This window comes from Callionymus lyra, chromosome 10 (genome assembly GCF_982586985.1).
Source record: "Callionymus lyra chromosome 10, fCalLyr1.hap1.1, whole genome shotgun sequence".
Taxonomy (NCBI): domain Eukaryota; kingdom Metazoa; phylum Chordata; class Actinopteri; order Syngnathiformes; family Callionymidae; genus Callionymus; species Callionymus lyra.
The window spans coordinates 4828510-4848042 of record NC_141827.1 but is presented as its reverse complement, the minus strand read 5'-3'; the positions used below and the strand labels follow the sequence as shown (position 1 = coordinate 4848042).

The following is a 19533-nucleotide window of genomic DNA, read 5'->3' as shown; positions in this document are numbered from 1 at the left end:
TCCTTCTCAAATGTATGTTGCTTTGAGATGATCATGTTGCATTTTTTAAACTGCTGCTCACCGACTTACTGTAAAAGGCGAAAAGTGGTACCAGTGCAGTCGATTGGTGGAACTTCTATTTTATTGTTTTTTTGATAATACATTTATAGATACTAACCGCAGCAGTTCAAATTGCTTAAAGGGCATGATATTGTATCATCAGTATGTGCCTGTTTTTACAAAACTCTCTGTTCATTGAAATATTGACATTAGAAAATAATCTTAAGCCCCGCCCACTGAAAACGTCAGTCGTCATCAATCCCGGAAGTCTCCACCTCCAAGGGGCTTGTTGTATAAACAAAGCGGGCGTGATTACAGCTCGCTGGAGGAGGAGTTGAGGCCATTATTACGTCATAATGGACTAGAAAAGTAATACGTTCAAAACATTATTTAGGACTAACTGCATCTTGAAGACTTCAACGGCTTTCAGAAGAAAGTTTTTGCGATTGACATGAAAATTGTCAATGGTTGTCTGGCTATTAATATATTTAAATTTATCAAACCAAATCATTTTTTAATTCTATTAAAGAGTGCTGTGTAGTATGGAAATAACTGTAGATATTTTACTTTACATTTTTCCATTACTCATAAAACCAATGATCATGCCAGACATCTGCAAGATACGTCAATATACAAAAAGTTCGGTCCAAGAGATGTGAGCTTGTGTTATTCTATAAGATACAAGTGTAATCTGTCACAACTGACACGGTTAAATGTCTTTATTTAATAAGTTTTCCTGACACGTAATCAGAAAACTATTATAACCAGTATTGTAAAAACAACACAGGACTTTTGGGTGTTTTGTATTGAGTCAATAGAAAATCTTCAGCACCATCTTAAATCCAGAATTAACTGCAATATAGTATGTGTTTAGTCTTCGCTTACTTTTGCTGAGTCTTCATCCTGAAAATGTAGTTTTAGCCAATTCAAATATTTGGGCTTCCATTTTAATGGTTTTTACCCATAAAAGGATGAAAAGTATAACCAGTCCAAAGAAAGATTGATTTTTCTCACCATGTTTTGATTAACACATTTTCTGAAAGTCCAGTTTTAATGGACTGCTTCAGAGCAGCCGGGATTTTCTTGTCAAACAAAGCCAAAATGATGACAATATGTGTGTGGAAATACTTTTGACATCCAACTCAGCCAGTTGGATCTCTGCTCTCAGACTGTGCGGTACTCAGCAAGGTCGCAATCCTTTGTCTTCACGCTCAAATTGTGAAACATGTTCCACTTTTTAATTGTGTTGCATATGTTCTATTTGGAGTAAACTTTAAGAAGTGTGACAATATATGATGTGTGCTTAAAACTGAACTGATGCTGCTTCAATGTTAGGAAAAGAATGTGATGTAGCCAAAAAACAACGTGTATTAGTTTTTAAAATGGCAAAGAAAGGCTACAAAGGCGCATCATTAGATAAGATGGTGGCCAGGTCTTATAATTTCATATAATCTCTTTTAAATAGATTCTCAGAAAAAAAAGCATCACAGCTTGAACAGATTCGAGCTATAATCAGATATTTGCTTGACTTAAACATTTTAGCTGTGGGCGTATAAATGGAACATTTTCCAACATAATTGTTTTCTCTCATGTTGTAAGATACTCAATAGTTATATTCTCAGTCACACAAACACTGCCTCACACACACACACACACACACACACACATCCATCATAGACCAGGTCTTTCCACTCCAGAACCAGAGTAATTGGCTTGTCGTCCTTGTTCTCATTTTTCATGCCACTCTTCGTGCAGAGACCACAACTGCTGGGATTCTCTCGCATGAACAAACATCCCATTTAGGACTCTAAACATCTCACTGTCAATGGTCTCATTTAGACTTGGATGAAATGTGGGATAAATGAGAGCAGGCAGACCAGAATGCACATTCTTTCCATCCACCTGTGTTTTGTGGCTCTTTATCCCTCTGGTCATATTTGCAACTATCCAACAGTTTTGGCTTTGTTGACGGAACCAAATATTTTCTGTTCAGTCAAACATTAATTGTGTAGTTTGTGAATATTTCCAGTAATTTCAAATTGTTCAACGTTGTAGGTCTAAGCGGTTTATTGTGGCTTATTCAAATATCTTTAAACGGAAAATACACAAAACATTATTGAGACTTGATTAACTGTTGCTCACACGATTCTGTCTGTAAACTTTTTGAGTTTTGTTCTCTTGAGAAACATCTTTGCCTTTGATACTTCAAACAAGACGAGCACAAGATAAGAAAAGCATGTTTTGTGTAGATTTCACAAGGAGGATCAGGGATCATTTAGTCCAACCCTTATAGAGATATGGTTGAACATGAATGGATTGACTTTGGAACTGATGCCAGTGGAACAATTAAAGCGTCACATTTTTACTGACAATTGCTTTTTATTTATTGATTTAAGCCTGTCGTATATTCGTCGTTATTTGTGTGTTATATAGTTTGTCTACTTTCTTTATGGTGTTTCACCCATTCAGCTTTTATAACACTTTGATTCGCGTTTATAACTCGTTATAACTGTTTTCGTCCAAATCAGTTGAGTTGATTTTACCAATAGTCCAATTGTTGCTTTTGCCATTAGATCAACCATCTGTTCAGTCGTGAGGTTTGTATTATCCTTGAAATAATTACTTCATTGACTAGATTTATGGGTTGTTTCCTTTTGAAGTCATGCCTAAGCCTGTTCTCCCTGAAGGTGCACCGTTAAAGCCGCTAGTAAAAGTTGTTTCTATTAGATAGTGGTTCGAGAACACAAGGACACTTTGAAGAGAAGAAACGATTAGGAACACTGTAATCATCTTCATGAAGGGTCTGATCGATTCATAACCCATACCCTGTTGTACCCTGGACATTTGAACCCTGAAGAAAACTGATGCGATTATGGATTTTGGTTTGCATTGGAATTCCTTCTCATTGAAGATGAGTTTTGACGAAATCAGAGACACAATAGTACGTTTAATAGCCATGTATTGATAGAATATTTTCGATACTGGTACTGATCCCTTCCCTTGCATACTGGTTACTTTTTTCAATAGCAAATTTATAAGAAAATGACATTACACATGGTTCAGATCTTAAGTTACATTTTTCAGATTAAAAAAAAATCCCTCCCAGATATTGACTTGCAGAAAAAAAAACTATAATTTTCAGTTTAGGAAAACCCAAGTAAAAAATTCATCTGACGTTCACTGCCATTTTCTCCCAAAAAATCCACACAATATCAAGTTTTGATTAAGTATTGGTACAGAAACTTCGCATCGAAAGATAAAGCATGTTTCGATAATGGCTCTACCAAAGCATTTTGGTCGGTGCCACAAAAGAACCGAACTTGGATACCCGGCCCCACACAATAGACAACAGTGATTAAATAAGGGTATTGAGAAAAGAAGAGTCGATGCAAAGTCGGTGGAGAAAATCTCATGCGAGTGTGTGTGCACATGCTTTGAGACGTGGCAGCACAAGGTCTGGCCAAGTGGTAGATCTATTCCATATGTTTCCTGAAGAATGAGAAGGAGAGACAGGCGGACCCCCTCCACTCCACCCACAGCACACCCAAGTCTTCATTTTAAAATCCCAGACAATTGAGGAGCAAAGTATCCACAGCTTTATGTCGTGGAACTGCACTGTGTCGTCTGATTTTCTCTGAACTGTAAGGTATCGGTTTCTGGTGGACATGGAAGCTATTGAGGCGGATTAGCAGGTGGTGCTTTTCTGGGAGTCTGGAGGAAGCTTGCTGCTGTTTGACAGGGGCCTCCTGGAGAGGTTGGGAGGGTAAAGAAAAACACACAGTCTGTCATGTTTTCACATGGTTTCACCACATTCATCATCACAGCGTGCACCGTTGTAGATGGAGCAGAAATCCAGAACCTTTTGTGTTGTGCATCAGTTAAATGTATCCCCCAGAGCCACGTGTAATTTGAAATGCCAACAATAATGGCTGCTTGGCTTCGAGGGATTTAACTAGATTAGGTGACTAGAGACAACATAATGTTGAGGTTGAATTCTCATTAGAATTAAGTGGGCAAGTGGTGCAACAGAAGGGGTAGAATTCCATTTATATCCATTTCCATTTATGAAGTAAGACATAATTAAATACTCTGCATTCCTGGTTCCACTACTAGTGTGTTGCTTCTATAGATGGATGGATGGATAAACCTTATTTATCCCTCTGGAGGTCTCCATCGGGAAATTGTTTTCCAGGATACAGCAACACAGACGATGGATTCATCAAAACAAAAACAAAAACAAAGACAATATAAAAAGAACAAAAAGACAAATGACAAAAATCTAAGTCTAAAGAACATTGATCAAAGAAAAATAGATAAACTTTATTGATCCCTTTAGAGGTCTCCTTCGGGAAATTATTTTTCCAGCAATACAGACGATAGATTCATGAAACAAGAACGAGGACAATAAAAAGAAAGTGCAAGATGACATGAGCTAAATCTAAAGATAAAGATCTTGGATCAAAGAAAAATAACAAAGGATACAAAGATGAACATGGAATCTTTTCACTCCTGCCCCCAAACTCAGAATTAAACGATCTAATATCGCGAGGAATCAATGAGTCCCTGAGTCTATTAGTGTTGCATCATGGGAGGAGCATCTGATTATCTGCTCACTGATGACAGTGTTCAGAGGATGATGTCAACATTAGTTTGTCCAGATATCTCCTCTCTGCAACCGTCACCAGTGAGTCCAGCTTCAGCCACAGAGCCAGATCCTGATCAACCTGTCCAACCTGCTGACACTCCCATTGGACACATTCCCACCCCAACAAACCACAGCATTAAACACTGGCCACCACAGACTGGTAGAACATGCAGAGAAGTTTCCTGCAGATGTTATGATCGGAGCCTCCTCAGAAAGTCTACTCTGAACTTTCCTATACACATGGTCTGTGTTGCAGGACCAGTTTACTGTCCAGACACACACTGAGGTACTTATAGTTGTCGACTATCTCCACCTCAACACCTCTGATGGACACTGGACGTGGCTTTGTCCTGGACCTCTCGAAGTCCAAGACCAGCTCCTTGGTCTTTGAGGTGTTCAGCTGCAGGTGGTTCCTCTCACTCCAGTCCACAAAGTCACGTATCGGACTCCTGTACTCGTCCTCGCTGTTGTCCCTGATGCATCCAACAATGACAATGTCGTCAACATACTTCTGGACCAGACTCAGCTCTGAGTTGTAGATGGTATAGAGAAGAGGGGCCAGTACTGTCCCCTGAGGTGCTCCTGTACTGCACACCACAGTGTCAGACTTGATGTCTTTAAGCCTGACATACTGTGGTCGATCAGTGAGATAGTCCGAAATCCAGGAGACCAGGCAAGGGTCCAAATGCATCTGTGTCAGTTTGGAACAGGATCCTCACTGAGCCACTTCCTATATCCAGGTGGGAGTAGGTCCGGTGCAGGAGGTGAAAGATGGCATCTTCTAAAAAAAAAGAAAAACAACCACCACAAGAATAGCAGATGCATCAGAATTCAATCACTTCCAAGCACTTGTTTTTCTGAAGACAGTATTTGATGCTTAAAAAGTCATTTTTTAACTTGTTTTTTAGATTCTCTAAAAGAAGAGACAGATCCCCATTTCCCCATTCATTGTAATCTATTAGAATACATGTTATATATAGTAGTTGAATGTCAATGTTTGCTAAACACCTTGATTGATTTCCTCACCTTCAAACTAAATTCAATTTTAAGAGGAACTGTTGTCAATTATGTCTTAATGTTTGAATTATAATTTATTGAACTAACTGAAGCAAACCAAGAGGTGTGCGATCGTTGCTTGTCATCTATAGATACAATTGTCTCTGAATGTCTCTCCATTGGCCAACTACATTTTATAGTAGGGAGGCGTTCTTGCCTTTTTTATTTTATTTTTTATTTTTATTCAATAGTGACATCTGGTGGTGACAGGAGAATCGACGTTATTCTAGCTGTATTCTTGACTTTTGTAAATAGGTACCAATCGTTGTAACATTTGGGACGCACTCTGGAAAGCATCCCTCTACAAATGGTTTGTCGAGGTAATAAACATAAAGTCAAGTTTTCCTTCAATTTTAATAACATTGAACCAGCAACTGCATTGTTTCGGTAAGGCTTAGACGTCTGGTAAGATAATTAAAAATGTGTTTGCTTTATTTTGCATTTCATCAAAGCATCATTTATTTTTGCCAAAGATACAATTTTGGGCATGTTGAGCAATCTATTATCTTAACTTAAGGTATTCTGAGTCAGCGAGTAAACAGCGACTGCTATGGTATCTCCATGTATTACTTTAGTGTGTGAAAAACTTCATTAGCACGGGCGTGTTTGTGTATTCACTCACCTTAAATGTCTAAAATACATTCACGACCGGAAGGATTGTGGCAGGTAATGATTTATTGTATATTTAATTCATGTTTTCATAGACATCTAGAGATTAAAAGTAGTTTGAATTGATATACTGAATAAAACAAAAATACATGATTTGGGGAGAAGTTTATTCATCAGAGTTAATTCCATTCAAAGTAAATAAATATAGCACCATTCCAAAGCAAGTTTAAGTGAAGGTAGGAAATGTATTTTTTTAAAAAAGGAACTGTTCAACCATTATAATGTCAATTATTTATTTCCACATTATCGAAGACACTTTGTTGATCCTCAGCCCTGCCGAAGGAACTCTTGCCTTTTTGATGATCTTGTGCATTATAAACATCAATACTGGAATTAGAAAATGTACTTAAAAACTGGTTTTCCTGGTGCTTTACCCAACATCACCACGGGGAGGCGTATGATACCTTGAAAAACAATTTAGATCCATCATCATTTACGTGTCCATCAAGCTTCTGATACCCACAACTAGACAACAACCAAACATTACCTTTATTTCCCTGAAAATGAACCAAAATTTTGTACCAGAATGTATAAAAGCTTCTCATAAACATTGTGAATTTCTCGTTCAGTGAAAAAGTGTTGTCTTTATCACCAGCACTTCTTTTTTCTGCGCCATGCTTGTCAGAGGATGATGTTAAACATTTCTATCTCCTCCGGAAGTTGCCGAGCTGCACGCCCCGGCGTCCGCTCACACAGCGGAATGTGGCTGGTTGTATCTGCCAGTACTTGACAGGGTTCGCGAACAGACTGATGCCAGTGTACAGGTTCTTCTTCACTCCTTGCTTTAAGGGGCAGAAATCGTTGACACCAACACTGCCGATTTTGTTGCCATGGAGGAAAATCACCTTAACAGACAGAACAAGTGTGAAATAAGTCATGTGATTCATAATGATTAATTCTATCTCATTTTCAATCCAACATTCGTTCGTTATTTACCCTGGCTGACCAGTGTGGCATTCTAGAGGCTTTTAGCACCTCTTAATCTTAGCAAATGTCTAAATGTTTTTAAGTTGAACTTGCCTGCGATTCAATAACACTTCATTACTGCTATGGAAAATCTAAATCATGAGAATTCCCAGCATTAAAGAACCTTTTCAATGGTTCCACTTGGAAACGATGACGTGCTTTTGAAGTTGCTGAATTGAAGGAAAATTAAAAACATGTCTACATATTATTCCCCTCAAAACCGCTAGTTTATATGTGGTGCTGGTAGATGCCATCAGGATGGAGTCGAATTGGCTTGAAAAGTTGTGGTGATGTATTTTATTACAATGTTCTAATGAGCTTCATAAGAGTAACCTAATTATAATTACTTTTATAAGTGTATTATATGACACTTATACCCTTCATGGGACAACTGAGACTGATTATATTCTGCTGCTCAGAGAATGAGGCAGCGAACAGCCTGGACAGTAGGTGTGTGTATTGACAAGAATCTGTATCACAATACAGGAGAAACGCTATCATATATTGTGGTATATTCGTAGTATTGCCAGAGTAATTGACTCTGTTGTTGCAATATCTAAAGACCGCAACAAACAGCTGTCCTATATTGTTTTGAAACCAAATAATTTCTAAACTTTATCTTTTAAAGCTGCTGGAGTAGACTGTATCTTCTTGTCCTCAGTCATGGCTAGGATCTTGCATGATTTCTTTATTTATTTAGCAGCGAAGGACGTCATGACTGCTGCCTTCTCAGACCAGAAGTTTAAACACACTTTATCGAACTATAAAACATTAAATAACTATGGTAAAAAAAAAAACATTTTGAAAGTCAAAAACTAGAAAAATAAAAAACCAAAGCAGTGCTATCGAATAATCATACGGTATCGTTAAAAAAATATTGCGATTACAGGTCACCAGCACACTGTAAATTATAAAAATGTATTGTTTTTTTCCCGTAAAACCTCACCTGAAGGTAGCGCAGTGAGCTGAGACCTGGTGGAACCTTTTTCAGACGGTTGTTGTCCAGGTGCACCGATCGGAGATTGGGTGTGCTGACGAAGCTACCATTTTCGACAAACTTTATCTGGTTGAATCCAAGACCCAGCCTGAAAGACATATGTTATTTAATATGACTTAACTTAGTAAAGGGAAATTAATGAATGGACATTGATGTATGTATTTACTGTGCAATTAAAACATGTATTACTCTTACCGCTGAAGATTTTTATACCGGATGAAATCCTCAACTTCCACTTTTGCAATCTTGTTGTAGTCCAGGTTCAGGTCGGTGATTGAAGTTGGGAAATCTGAAAAAAGAAAAATTTTAGTTAAAAAAAAAACAAGATAGATTGCATAGTCTTTTGACTTATTATTGGTCTAATCTCAAATGCAGATTGTTCCTTTAAATTCTCTCTTTTGTCACTAGTTTATTGACTTTTCTAACCTCGCAGAAGGAATTGAGATGCAAACACACTGATGTCAACAAAAGTTTTCCGCTGGGATTCACATTATTCATTGTTGAATGAAATGATAAGATGCCTGAAGTAAAAAGTACTATACCTTTGGGCACAGCTGTGAGTTTGGTCTCTGACATGCCAACGTACAGCGTTGACAACCCATTGAAAGCTCCCAGTTCGAGTCCACTGTTGGCCAAAGGGTTTGCACCCAATTCTGTCAAGACACACATGGTTTGTTTTTTAAACTACAATTATAAGTGATATTGGGAGGTATTATAGGTCTTACCTAACACATGAAGTTTTTTCAAACCCTTAAAAGCATCTGTCTGAATTCTGTCGATATTGTTCTCGTGGAATCGGAGCTCTATGACATTTGGGGGCAGATTAGCGGGGATTCCATTGAGATGGTTGTAGGACAAGTACAGCAGTCTTAGGTGATCCATGTTTTTAAAGGCCTTTGGGTGGATTTTTGTTATCTTGTTGTTGATCAGGAAAAGGCCCTGTTAGAGACAAAAATCGAATCACATCTTAGGCAATGTCACAGTGATGTTTAAAGTAATGACCAGAAAATCAATGACCAAAGTCTTCATCGTCGTGTCCAGGTATGAGTTATTTAAACACATTCATAAAATCGACATCCTTTTTGATGACATAACCTACTTTACAATACTCTGGGGTAAGCCCTACTTATGACAAAAATAACCAGACAGTACTCAAGGGTAGGTTCTTAAAAGGTTCTCTTTTCTTGCAATGATTTGTTTTGTCTAATCAGCGTCAGAAAATAAAAGTTAATTAGTTTGCAGGAAAAATGTTGAATTAAGAAATGTTTGCCTATAGATGTGGTTTCTGAGAAATAGTCTGTTACTCTTCAAGGGATAAAAGAGGATTTGCTTTGCAGAGAAGGCCTCCGTACAGATGGAGGTGATTTAAAACGGCATCAAAAAAGTTTGGAGAACAGCAATGATTTTATGTAGTCTTTGGCAACATCCCAAAATATTCTGTTGATTGAAAGTCTGCAACATTGATGGTAAATCCCTCTTGTTGTGTGGTCAAAATATAAAACCTAGTAATCCTGTTATGTACATAGTCTTCATGTAAATATTTGCCGTTATGACAGATCTTACATAAAGCTTGTGCAGCCCTTTGAAGTCGTTTTCCTTGATCTCAGTGATGTCGTTGTTCTGGAGGTCTAGGATGACGGTGTCTTCAGGAATCTTTCCCGGCACAGAGAGCAGACCTGTGGGCAGATGCCAGAGCTTAGATATAATAGATATAATAACTTGGCATAACGCATGTTTATTTTTAAATTTGTATTATTATTTTTTTAATATTCTCTGATTAGTTTAAACATCAGAGCTTTACTTCTTATCCATACAAATGTTGGCTTCATAACTGTTTTCTTCTTACTGTAAACAGCTCTGAAAAAAGCTGTTCTAACTACTGAAGTAAAATCATATCGTGGAAAAGTTAGAACACCTTGGTCGGAGCACTGGACCAATCTTGGTGAACAATGGCAACCCTTAGGGCAGTTCTCTTCTTCGTCATCAAAATCGTCGTCCTCATTGCTGTCCTCGTCATCGTCATCGTCGTCTCCCCTCGAGTCGGCCATCATCATGTCATAGTTCCTCATGAAGTCCAAGGTTTTGATGGGCTCGTACGGTTTGGCATTTCCCAGAGCCAGAAGACAAAGTAGAAGGAAGATCCTCATTGTTGAGTTGGAGAAGGGGAATGGGTTGGTAAGGAAAGCTGAAGAACAGAAAAAAATACATTGGATTATGTCTTTTACAGATTCAAAGAAAATGAAATGTATGTTTTTACAACTATTATCCAAGCTCGTCATTTTTATCCTTCTATATTGCTGAATTTATGAACAAACAAGGAACCTTTATTTTTAACCCATGATCTTATTTTTTAATTTGTGAAATGCAAGAGATTTTTTTGTATTTCGCCTGATCTACTTCAGAAATGGGAACAGTACCATGAAGGGCCTCTTAAATAGTGATCCTCCTGACATGTGCAGGGTGTAACTGCTATGATTAAGCCATTAGAAAATGTGGGTCACCATAAATGAATGTGTGAAAATGACATATCATTGAAAATGGGAGGAACGTTGGGAAATGATTAGATCTTTCTTGATGGTGGACGGAGACTTTTATAGGACACTGTGATGCCATGTCAATGTTATGTTTTAGACATGGTGAAATATTACTTTGACCAAAATATATATGACATTAATTGCCAGTTTAGAGCCAAACTTTTAACCTCTTTATAAGAACGCTGACATAACACAATACAATTTGTCAAACTTTTCACCCCCAAAATAATAAAAACCAGGACTAATTCAAGTAACAGGGTCACTCTTTTGCCCAGTTTTTATGTTGATTCAAGGCAATAAGAAACTTAAAAAACGAGTTCACTGTACTTATTTTCTGGGGGGTTTGAGCTCCCTGTGTTGCTGTGACTCCATGGCAAAAGCATCCTGAATTTGTTTTCCCTGCCTTGCCTCTCTAGACTAAATCAACCAGCTGGGGAGACTATTATGCAAACGTTTGCTTCAACTAAACTCTTTCATTGCTGTTATTCAACTCAAAATTCTGGCCCCATATTAATGTGATTATTGCTAAAACGGTGTATATTGAATTTCATAGATGTTGAGTTTCAGCAAAGACTGCTCTTTGTCTTTCATTTCCATGAATCAGTAAAAAGTCCTGAAATGAGATTTTCCAGCCAACACAAATGTTTCTCCGGCTCATACCTTTTCACCATCTGTGGGGATTCACTAAAAGGTTTTAGTGTCACCTCAGAGTGAGCCTAGAAATAGACTGAGAACATCTGGGTGCGTGATTTTAGTAATCTGAATGTATTCTGAACCCCTCGGCTGAGCTCTCAGTCCACCCACAACTATGTGCTAGCGGGTATTCCTGCTGCGACAGCAAAATTTCCAGAACAGACCCCCGCTTACTTTGCCCAAACATTTATTGACTTTTTTACGACTGTGTAAATAAAAAAAATATTCTTGGTGAGAATACTTACTCTTCCTTCCCCTTAGTGTATATTTTCAGATATTCTCAACAAATGATGGTACTTGTTCTAGGTTAGCTGGTGGTGATTTGGGTTCTAATTTAAAATAATACTTAAGATGTTCAGTCAAAGATTAATGTGAATTTTAAGTTGACACTTTCAGGCTCTTTAATGCTTTTAACATAGTTTTGATACTCAAGATTTATGGACCTCACGAATGTGAGTGAAATGATTCTGTCAGTGCCTCATAAAACATGATCCATTTCTCTTACCTTGTCCTAATACACGTTTGCATTTGTTTTTGTAATCATTGAAAAACTCATTGAATACAGATGGACTTTTTTGTCATTACTTTAATATTAATCATTTTAATAATCTTAAATTTCCTATTGGGATTTGGATCCAATATCTTAAGTTAGGTTAACAATGTGGAAAAATACATTTATAATAATTGTTTGCTTTTGATGTCCTGAATTCACAAACAATTGTACAAAATATAATAAAATGTTTATATTATTGTTTATGTGTAGTACTTTATTTTCTCTAGATTGGTGTGTCTATAAATTATCAACAAAGATGACAAGATAAAATAACAAAAATGCTTTTATTTAAAACTGTTATCTGTTGAATTATTACAGTATTTTCTAAATAAATACATAGAAAATGATCTTTAAATCAACTTGAAGAAAAAAAATCCTTAAAGGTAGCTATGAAGCTGCATCTTTGCAAATGTCAATATAATCCTCAGATCCAGTGTTGTCAATAAAACCCATCGAGTTGATGCTTTTGTCAAAAAGTATTTTCATGTGTTTGTGTAGTAAATATTGAAGCTTTCCTACCTCAGTCCTCCTGGTTCAAAGCCCACAGAGAGAAGCAGCAGCACGGTCCAGTTTGAAGATTGAGACTTGGTATCATTCAACACATTCCCAAAGAACAGTGAACAGCATCAACCAGTCTCACAGGATGAAAAAAAGGCCCCTGAACACCCCCTCCGTAAGGAAACCGATTAGGGTGAGAAGTTCAGTCTAAGAAATGAGCTCGAGACTCTTTCCGTCACACAACATCTGTATTTCTCAGGGACCAGGTTTAAAAAGGCATTGTGAGGACTAGTCATGTGCTTTCCATCAGGAGCTTTGAAGTGATGCCAGTCTAGTTAGCGCCGACTCTTAGATTCTCAAGTATCCATAGAAAACACACTCGCAGGTTTGTCACTTCCCCTCCTTTCACAGCCCGCTGCCATGGTACACAGTTTACATCAACACACGGCGACGTGTTGGTACTGGCTTTTACACAAAAGCGGACTGTAACTGCAGCTGTGTGGATTATCGAAAAGAATATTAAGGTGTGCCCCCGTCTGTCTGGGAATCCCAATTTGTTTTGTCATGCTAAATTAAGGCAACTGTAAAAGTATTCTATTATAAACCCACTTTAAGTTGACACAAGTGAGAAGACCCTTGATTTGGTTCAAATGGGATGACAATGTACAAACTGGGCTGCAACAAATAGCTGGTACTAAACAATGTTAAAGATTTTTTGATGCACTAGAAATCAGTTTTGCCATCAGCTGGTTTGTCTTATCCACTTAGAAGCTATATGTCAGTTCATATTATTTCTTGAGGCAGGTTGCTCAGGTGATGGCTCATAAAAGATGTTAAAAGACAGATATTTTAGTAAGCACAGCTGCTAGACACGAGATGATTTCATTATTAGGTTTCCTGGCCAAGTCCTCGGGCTGTAAGTAGCATTACTGATCTATTCTTGTATTTGTTATTTTAGTCTTTTAATCCAGGTGAATCTCCTGAAGTTTATTTCTTTCTTACATTGTCTTATTTATTATCCACAGTTGACAATGACTGACATCCTAACTATATGAATTCAGTCCACCTAAGCATGATTATTATCTCATTTAAGTCCACATTAATCTTAATTATGTCAGTAAGCCAAGGTTTGTTTGGTCGAATTGCTCTGTTCTCCAGTTGATGTGGATCAACAGGACGGCTGAAACACCACAAATGTGCCAGAACTTGAAATACCTCCCAAGAATGGAAAAGTTTACGGAGACTCGCGGCCCTCAGGGGTTCACGTGGTAAATATTCCTGTAACGGTATTTTCTGCTGATTCCAGCTGAAAGCGCAGGAAGGGCACGACGTAAAGCGTCACAAGACTACGAAAATATGCCCTGCAGGGGCAATTGGAAACTGAAAAATGGTAGCGGATCTCTGGTCGCCCCGGTGGCAAATCACATTTTCCAAACCATCAGAGGTCTGGCTGAACAATCATCTCACCAACAAAAAATGTGACGCTCATGTTCTAGTTGCCTTTAAGCAAGATTTTTAACTTGTCATTGCTTCTCTATTTAAGAATACACGTGAATAATGTGTTCATAATGTTCTGAAAACCCTTTATGCATGATTATGAAACGTTGAAGTCTACCTCTCCAAGACGCAGTAAGTTCCTCATCATGACCATGTCTTGAACTTATTACTTTATGAAGTTGATCTGAAATCTGGGCGAACGAAAGGTTACGAGAGTCAATTATGACATAAAAATGGGTTCACTCCTCCTCCAGCCCGATGTAATCACGCCTCGCTTTGTTTATACAACGAGTCCCTTTGAGATGGAGACTTCCGGGGTCAGTTACGCGCGGCTAAAAACCTCCATGTTTGACCAATCACGGCAGAGTGGGTGTGGTTATGATCAACAAGATTATTCTCAATAAAAACTGTTTTCAGTGGGCGGAGCTTAAGATCATTTTTTAATGTCAATATTTCAATGAAAAGAGAGTTTTGTACAAACACACACTGATGATACAATAGAGTCACACATCACTTAGATCTACACATTATTACTAGAATTGATTTAGTTCAACTACAACTGAGGTTAGGTTAGGTAGAACTTTATTGATCCCTCAGGATGTCTCCTTCGGGAAATTGTTTACTTCTTAATTCGGGGAATTGTTTAAATTGTGTTCGGGAAATTGTTTCGTGAACTTGATTTACTGCAGATGGCACCTACAAGATAATGTCTACACACGTATGAACATGCACAGTGATATGAATGTGGTTGAATTAAGTATCATATTCTGTTTCACATAAATGCAGTCTATTAAAAAAAAGAGAAAAAAAAGCGAAAGCATTTTCTCTTGCCTGCAGGATGATCTTCCAAAGTCAAGCTGACCTGATTTCACTGAGAGAATTTGAAAACTGAAAGACCTGGGAGAGGAAACATTTTATTGTGGGGATCAAATGAAAGTGTGGAGTCAAATATAATTACATTTATGAATTATATTTGGAAAACACATCTTAGGGTTTTTTTTTCAACTGGTTAGTTCTTATTTTGGTCATTCATATTTTTTCACTTGGTTTTATTTGCTTTAAAAGTGAATCCCCTTTGAGTCGACATCCTTTTGCAAGAATGACTATAAAGAATGATGTATAATAATGAATCAGATTTTAATATTGGAGGTTTTTTATTTTCAACAAATTCAACAGAAAGGCCTTGGATAGATACAGCAATGATTGACGAGTTGGACTCGTTCAAATTCATTCATTGTTTTTCTTTCCTGGGTTTCATTTGCAAGCAGATATCAATTGAGCGAAGCCTTCTCTGTTCTGCTCGCACGCTGCTCACTCCACAGCCAGTCGTCGGCTCATGTGTTCGAGGTTCTCATGAAAACACAAACAAGCTTCTGATACCCGATGGTTGGGCAAGACTTTGTTTATGCTTCTGCGTTGAGACCTCAGGCTTTGTTTCTAGTTTTGGAGAAATGCCCAAGTACTTGCCAGAAGTTTAAAGGAAAGGATATAATCAAACATTTCATAAGTATATGTCCTTGGATTCTCATGGAGTACTGCTTGTTTGTACAAACTAAAACTTTCACTACTGTGAAAGCATTGTTGTATAGTACTGCGGTGTTTTCCTTACTTTGACGGGTAAATACAGTAGAGGCTAGAAAGTCTTCCATAATAAAACTAAAAACTAACATTTTATTTATATATTTTTTACTGTTTTGATCTTAATTGTTCATTTATATATATGAAGGATCAGCCAAGTGAGTGATTGTTGTTGCTCACAACACCAGAGCTTCCCTGGGGTCCACATATTTTATTGAAAAAACATATTATATTTCCTCTGTTTATTATTTATCTTCCTCCTACATTGTTTAAACTGCAAGAACAGAGTGCAGCTAATAACAATACAATACTTTAAACCTTCATAATATTTGATCCTAACTACACGGAGCAGGAACCTTCCAGACTTTGCTTGCTGCCTGACACTGGGGGATTAATTCCAGTAGCTGGGACCTAAGTGGGAAGCTGGTCTGTGGTATTAGACGAAGAGAAGTAAAACTGATGGCGTAATTGTTGGAATTTCAGTATTAAACTGGCCATTGCTCCCTGATGGATGATGGTCTGCATTCCTGTTGGGAGTCTGAAAGATCGTCTCTCCACCTCTTATAACCTCATACTTTCCAACCCAGACGTCTATTGGCGTGCAAAGGCGAGGATCTTGTTTTTCTTATGATAGTTTCCTCGATCTGGAGCGTTTCAAAGCTTCCAGCGAGCTCCGTGGCTACCTTGTGTTTTTGCTCCAGTAACTCAGGAACATCTTGTTCGTGTGCCAGGAAACATTTTATTACAACTTTTGATACCAGTTACCTTATGGACATCAACACATCCTCACCTCTGTGGTTCATTTAGCGGTTTTGTAAATGATGAACAGACTCATTTTTAATCGTTTTTTTTCACATGAAGTTTAGACACTTAAATGACCTTTGTCCTGTGAAAGCGCTTTACAAATAAAACATACTTACTTACTTGGTTAACGAGAAACTAATGTCGAAAGACATCATTACTTACCGTTGTGTTTATAAATGAGACCCTTGGAGATATTGACTTCTGGCATTGATGATGTATGGTGACAAACCTCCATGCTTGACCAATCACAGCAGAGTGGGTGTGGTCATGGTCAGCAAGATTTAATTTCCAGAAAAACAAAATGTTTAGTGGGCGGAGCTTAAGATGATTTTCTAATGTCAATATTTCAATGAAAAGAGAGTTTTGTACAAACACACATTGATGATACAATAGAGTCACACATCACTTTGACACACATGCAAATCAACACATTAGGAGTTAAGAATATCTGTTTATGTATGAATATTGTTTATTACGGGGATGACGGTTTAGGTCATCAACATCACATTTCATCATAGTTCACATATCACATGCATGTCCTGGAGAAAACTGGAGAAGCAGAAGCTTATCTAATCCCTCCCCCATTTACCTCAAAATAGTAGTAGTAGTATTAAAGAAATGAAATCATAGATATAATCATATCTTAAATCAGCGCTTGTTTCCCATGGGCTTAACAGATTATTGTAATGTATGATGATTTCCACTTAACATGTTACAACAGTAGATCACAATTTGTCCGGTCGACAAACAGTTGTTTATCCAGTCCATTTTGTATTTGTTGGAAGAGTGGGAGCCATTTTTTTTTATTTATAGGTCTCTTTCGTTCTCTGATTTTCGCCAAATCTTCACAAATTTTGGCTACGTCCGCTGGCATCTATGCCACGATCTGGCGAAGTCTGGTTGTGTTGTCCTCCCTCTTCCTTGTTTACATTAACCAGGTTGAAGATCCCAAATCCCAGGACGATCATTCCAATTATCATGAATGAGAACATGTACACGTCCTCATATAACCTATGTTTCTCGCACATCTTTCTGTCTTTTCACATCTCTGAGCCGAGGCCCTTTTCTGGCCAGATAGTATCTCAAAATCTAAAAACCTAATTATGATGTATGTCAACCATAAATTCTTTATCAGGATAATGGCAATATATCAAACTGACGATGTATAACTTCCTCCTTTTCAATATCAAGAATGTTCACAATGAGAAGGTGCAGACGTCGTGCTGAGCTGCTTGATACTGACTCATCCAACAGAGATACTTCTCTGACTCTCATCCATCAGCCACTGGTGTGATGCCTTCAACATCATCTAGACTCACTGGCTCAAGCGGTCCAAGCTCATAAATAAAACACCTACAGGCTTCAGAGGTCCCACGACACGAATGAAACAAATACTGAAGCACACGTAGACATTTTCTTCAAAGGTGGAAATGGTAATGATGGTGGAAGAATACGTGTGGTCTTGAGCCCACCTCTTGTTTAATTGACACTCATGTGGTGAGTTCAGATCTTGATCCTGGTGAACATGGTTTATGCTACGCAGCATTGCTTAATGTGAAATGCTCTAGAGATCATTTATCAGTTCTGAATTTCATCCCTAACCAGTGTTTATGTCGTTGCATAAGATCCTGCAGATGACGACAATTATACCTTTGTGAGTGATTTGTGATTTTAATGAGTACAGCTGCTGTTGCCGCTGGCAATTCTGATGAATTCTCCTTTTTTTCGACTTGAAATCTTAGATCTTAAGGGGTCGGGGTGGTTGGAAGCAGCTTTTCCAGCTGAGGCATGATGTGATGTTGACTGTCGGCATCTCCAAACCGACCACAGTCAACTTCCCATTTGTCATTCCACAGTTTCTTTTTCCCTCTTCACATGTAACCTTCCCTTTCCACGGCTTCTTTATCTACTTTCCACTGCCATAAATGATTCAAAACCTCATGCTGTCATTGGAAAATATGATGCAGTCAGCTTTTATGGTTATTATAATTACAGCTTTTACGGTATTGCTGAACGGTAGACACCATGTAGTGCCAAGATTAACTCTTTTCTAGTGACTCATGTCAGGCTGAAGATGTAGTTCTTAATTTGTTAACATACCTTTGCCAGTGGCAAACATGGATGAAAATAATAATAGATTGTCAATTCATTAACAATAGAGTTGTTCAGAAATATCTATACGGCGAATCATCGCAATATATATTCACAATACTGCATCGATTTAAAAAAGATATATTTTGCTTTTGTATTTGGAAGTATTCTGAACATGACATGTCGTAAACACGACGTATACGTGCATATTTATATAGGTTACTAAGCTCTGATACTCCACCAATAGTAAGCAATGATTAACAGCGGTGTTACAGTTTGATCAAAGATTCAATTTGATGTCCAAAAGAAATATAAAGTTTTAATTAAGAGTTTGTCAATACAGGAATCCCTGAGAATGTCTTATTTTGTCTTTTCCCATCAGGGGTTGCCACTGCAAGTCACTGTCTCTGAACCTTGACCTATCTTGGTCATGCAAGTGTAACATTTCCATGATCACGTGGTACTTTAAATCTTTACATGCATCCATTAGAGATGTTTTAAATCAGGGTTGAGAGGCAGTTCTGCTGAGTCCGAGATCATATTGGGACAGAGATTAATACCAGGAAGCGGTGAGTATAAACCTTAAGGCCAATAAATGACTTTCCATTTTCCACCGTTTCCACTTCTCACGCTGGCTGACCACAGCTGTCTTCTTCATAACTCACAGCCACAAACACCTGAAAATGATAACAAGGCTTTTTTGATCAGGCAACAATTGTTCCGGCAACATTGATTGCCTTTTTAAATCCTTGATATATAGTTTGGGAAAACCCCCAAGTATGATTCAATGATAACATTCTGTTCCTTCACTGCAGTCCTTGATCTGTCGGTTCTTTAAACAAAAAAATCAGAGGGAGGTTCTTTGTGTTTGATGTCATCTCATGTTGGCTGAAGGTCATAATCCCAACAAAGA

General features: G+C 37.8%; 2 protein-coding genes across 2 annotated transcripts in view; one reads left to right on the top strand and one right to left on the bottom strand.

The window, feature by feature from the left end:
* cenpp (centromere protein P) overlaps nt 1–19533 on the top strand; it is a 71632-nt gene that overhangs the window by 24216 nt on the left and 27883 nt on the right. The gene's annotated exons all lie outside the window — the stretch shown is intronic.
* aspn (asporin (LRR class 1)) lies at nt 6513–13067 on the bottom strand. Its single transcript, XM_087801667.1, has 8 exons — nt 12672–13067; nt 10288–10557; nt 9936–10048; nt 9098–9311; nt 8915–9025; nt 8568–8661; nt 8322–8460; nt 6513–7254 (listed from the first exon to the last, which is right to left on the bottom strand). The coding sequence occupies exons 2-8, from the start codon at nt 10517–10519 to the stop codon at nt 7054–7056; spliced, it is 1104 nt and encodes a 367-aa protein (XP_087657793.1). The 5' UTR covers nt 10520–10557; nt 12672–13067; the 3' UTR covers nt 6513–7053.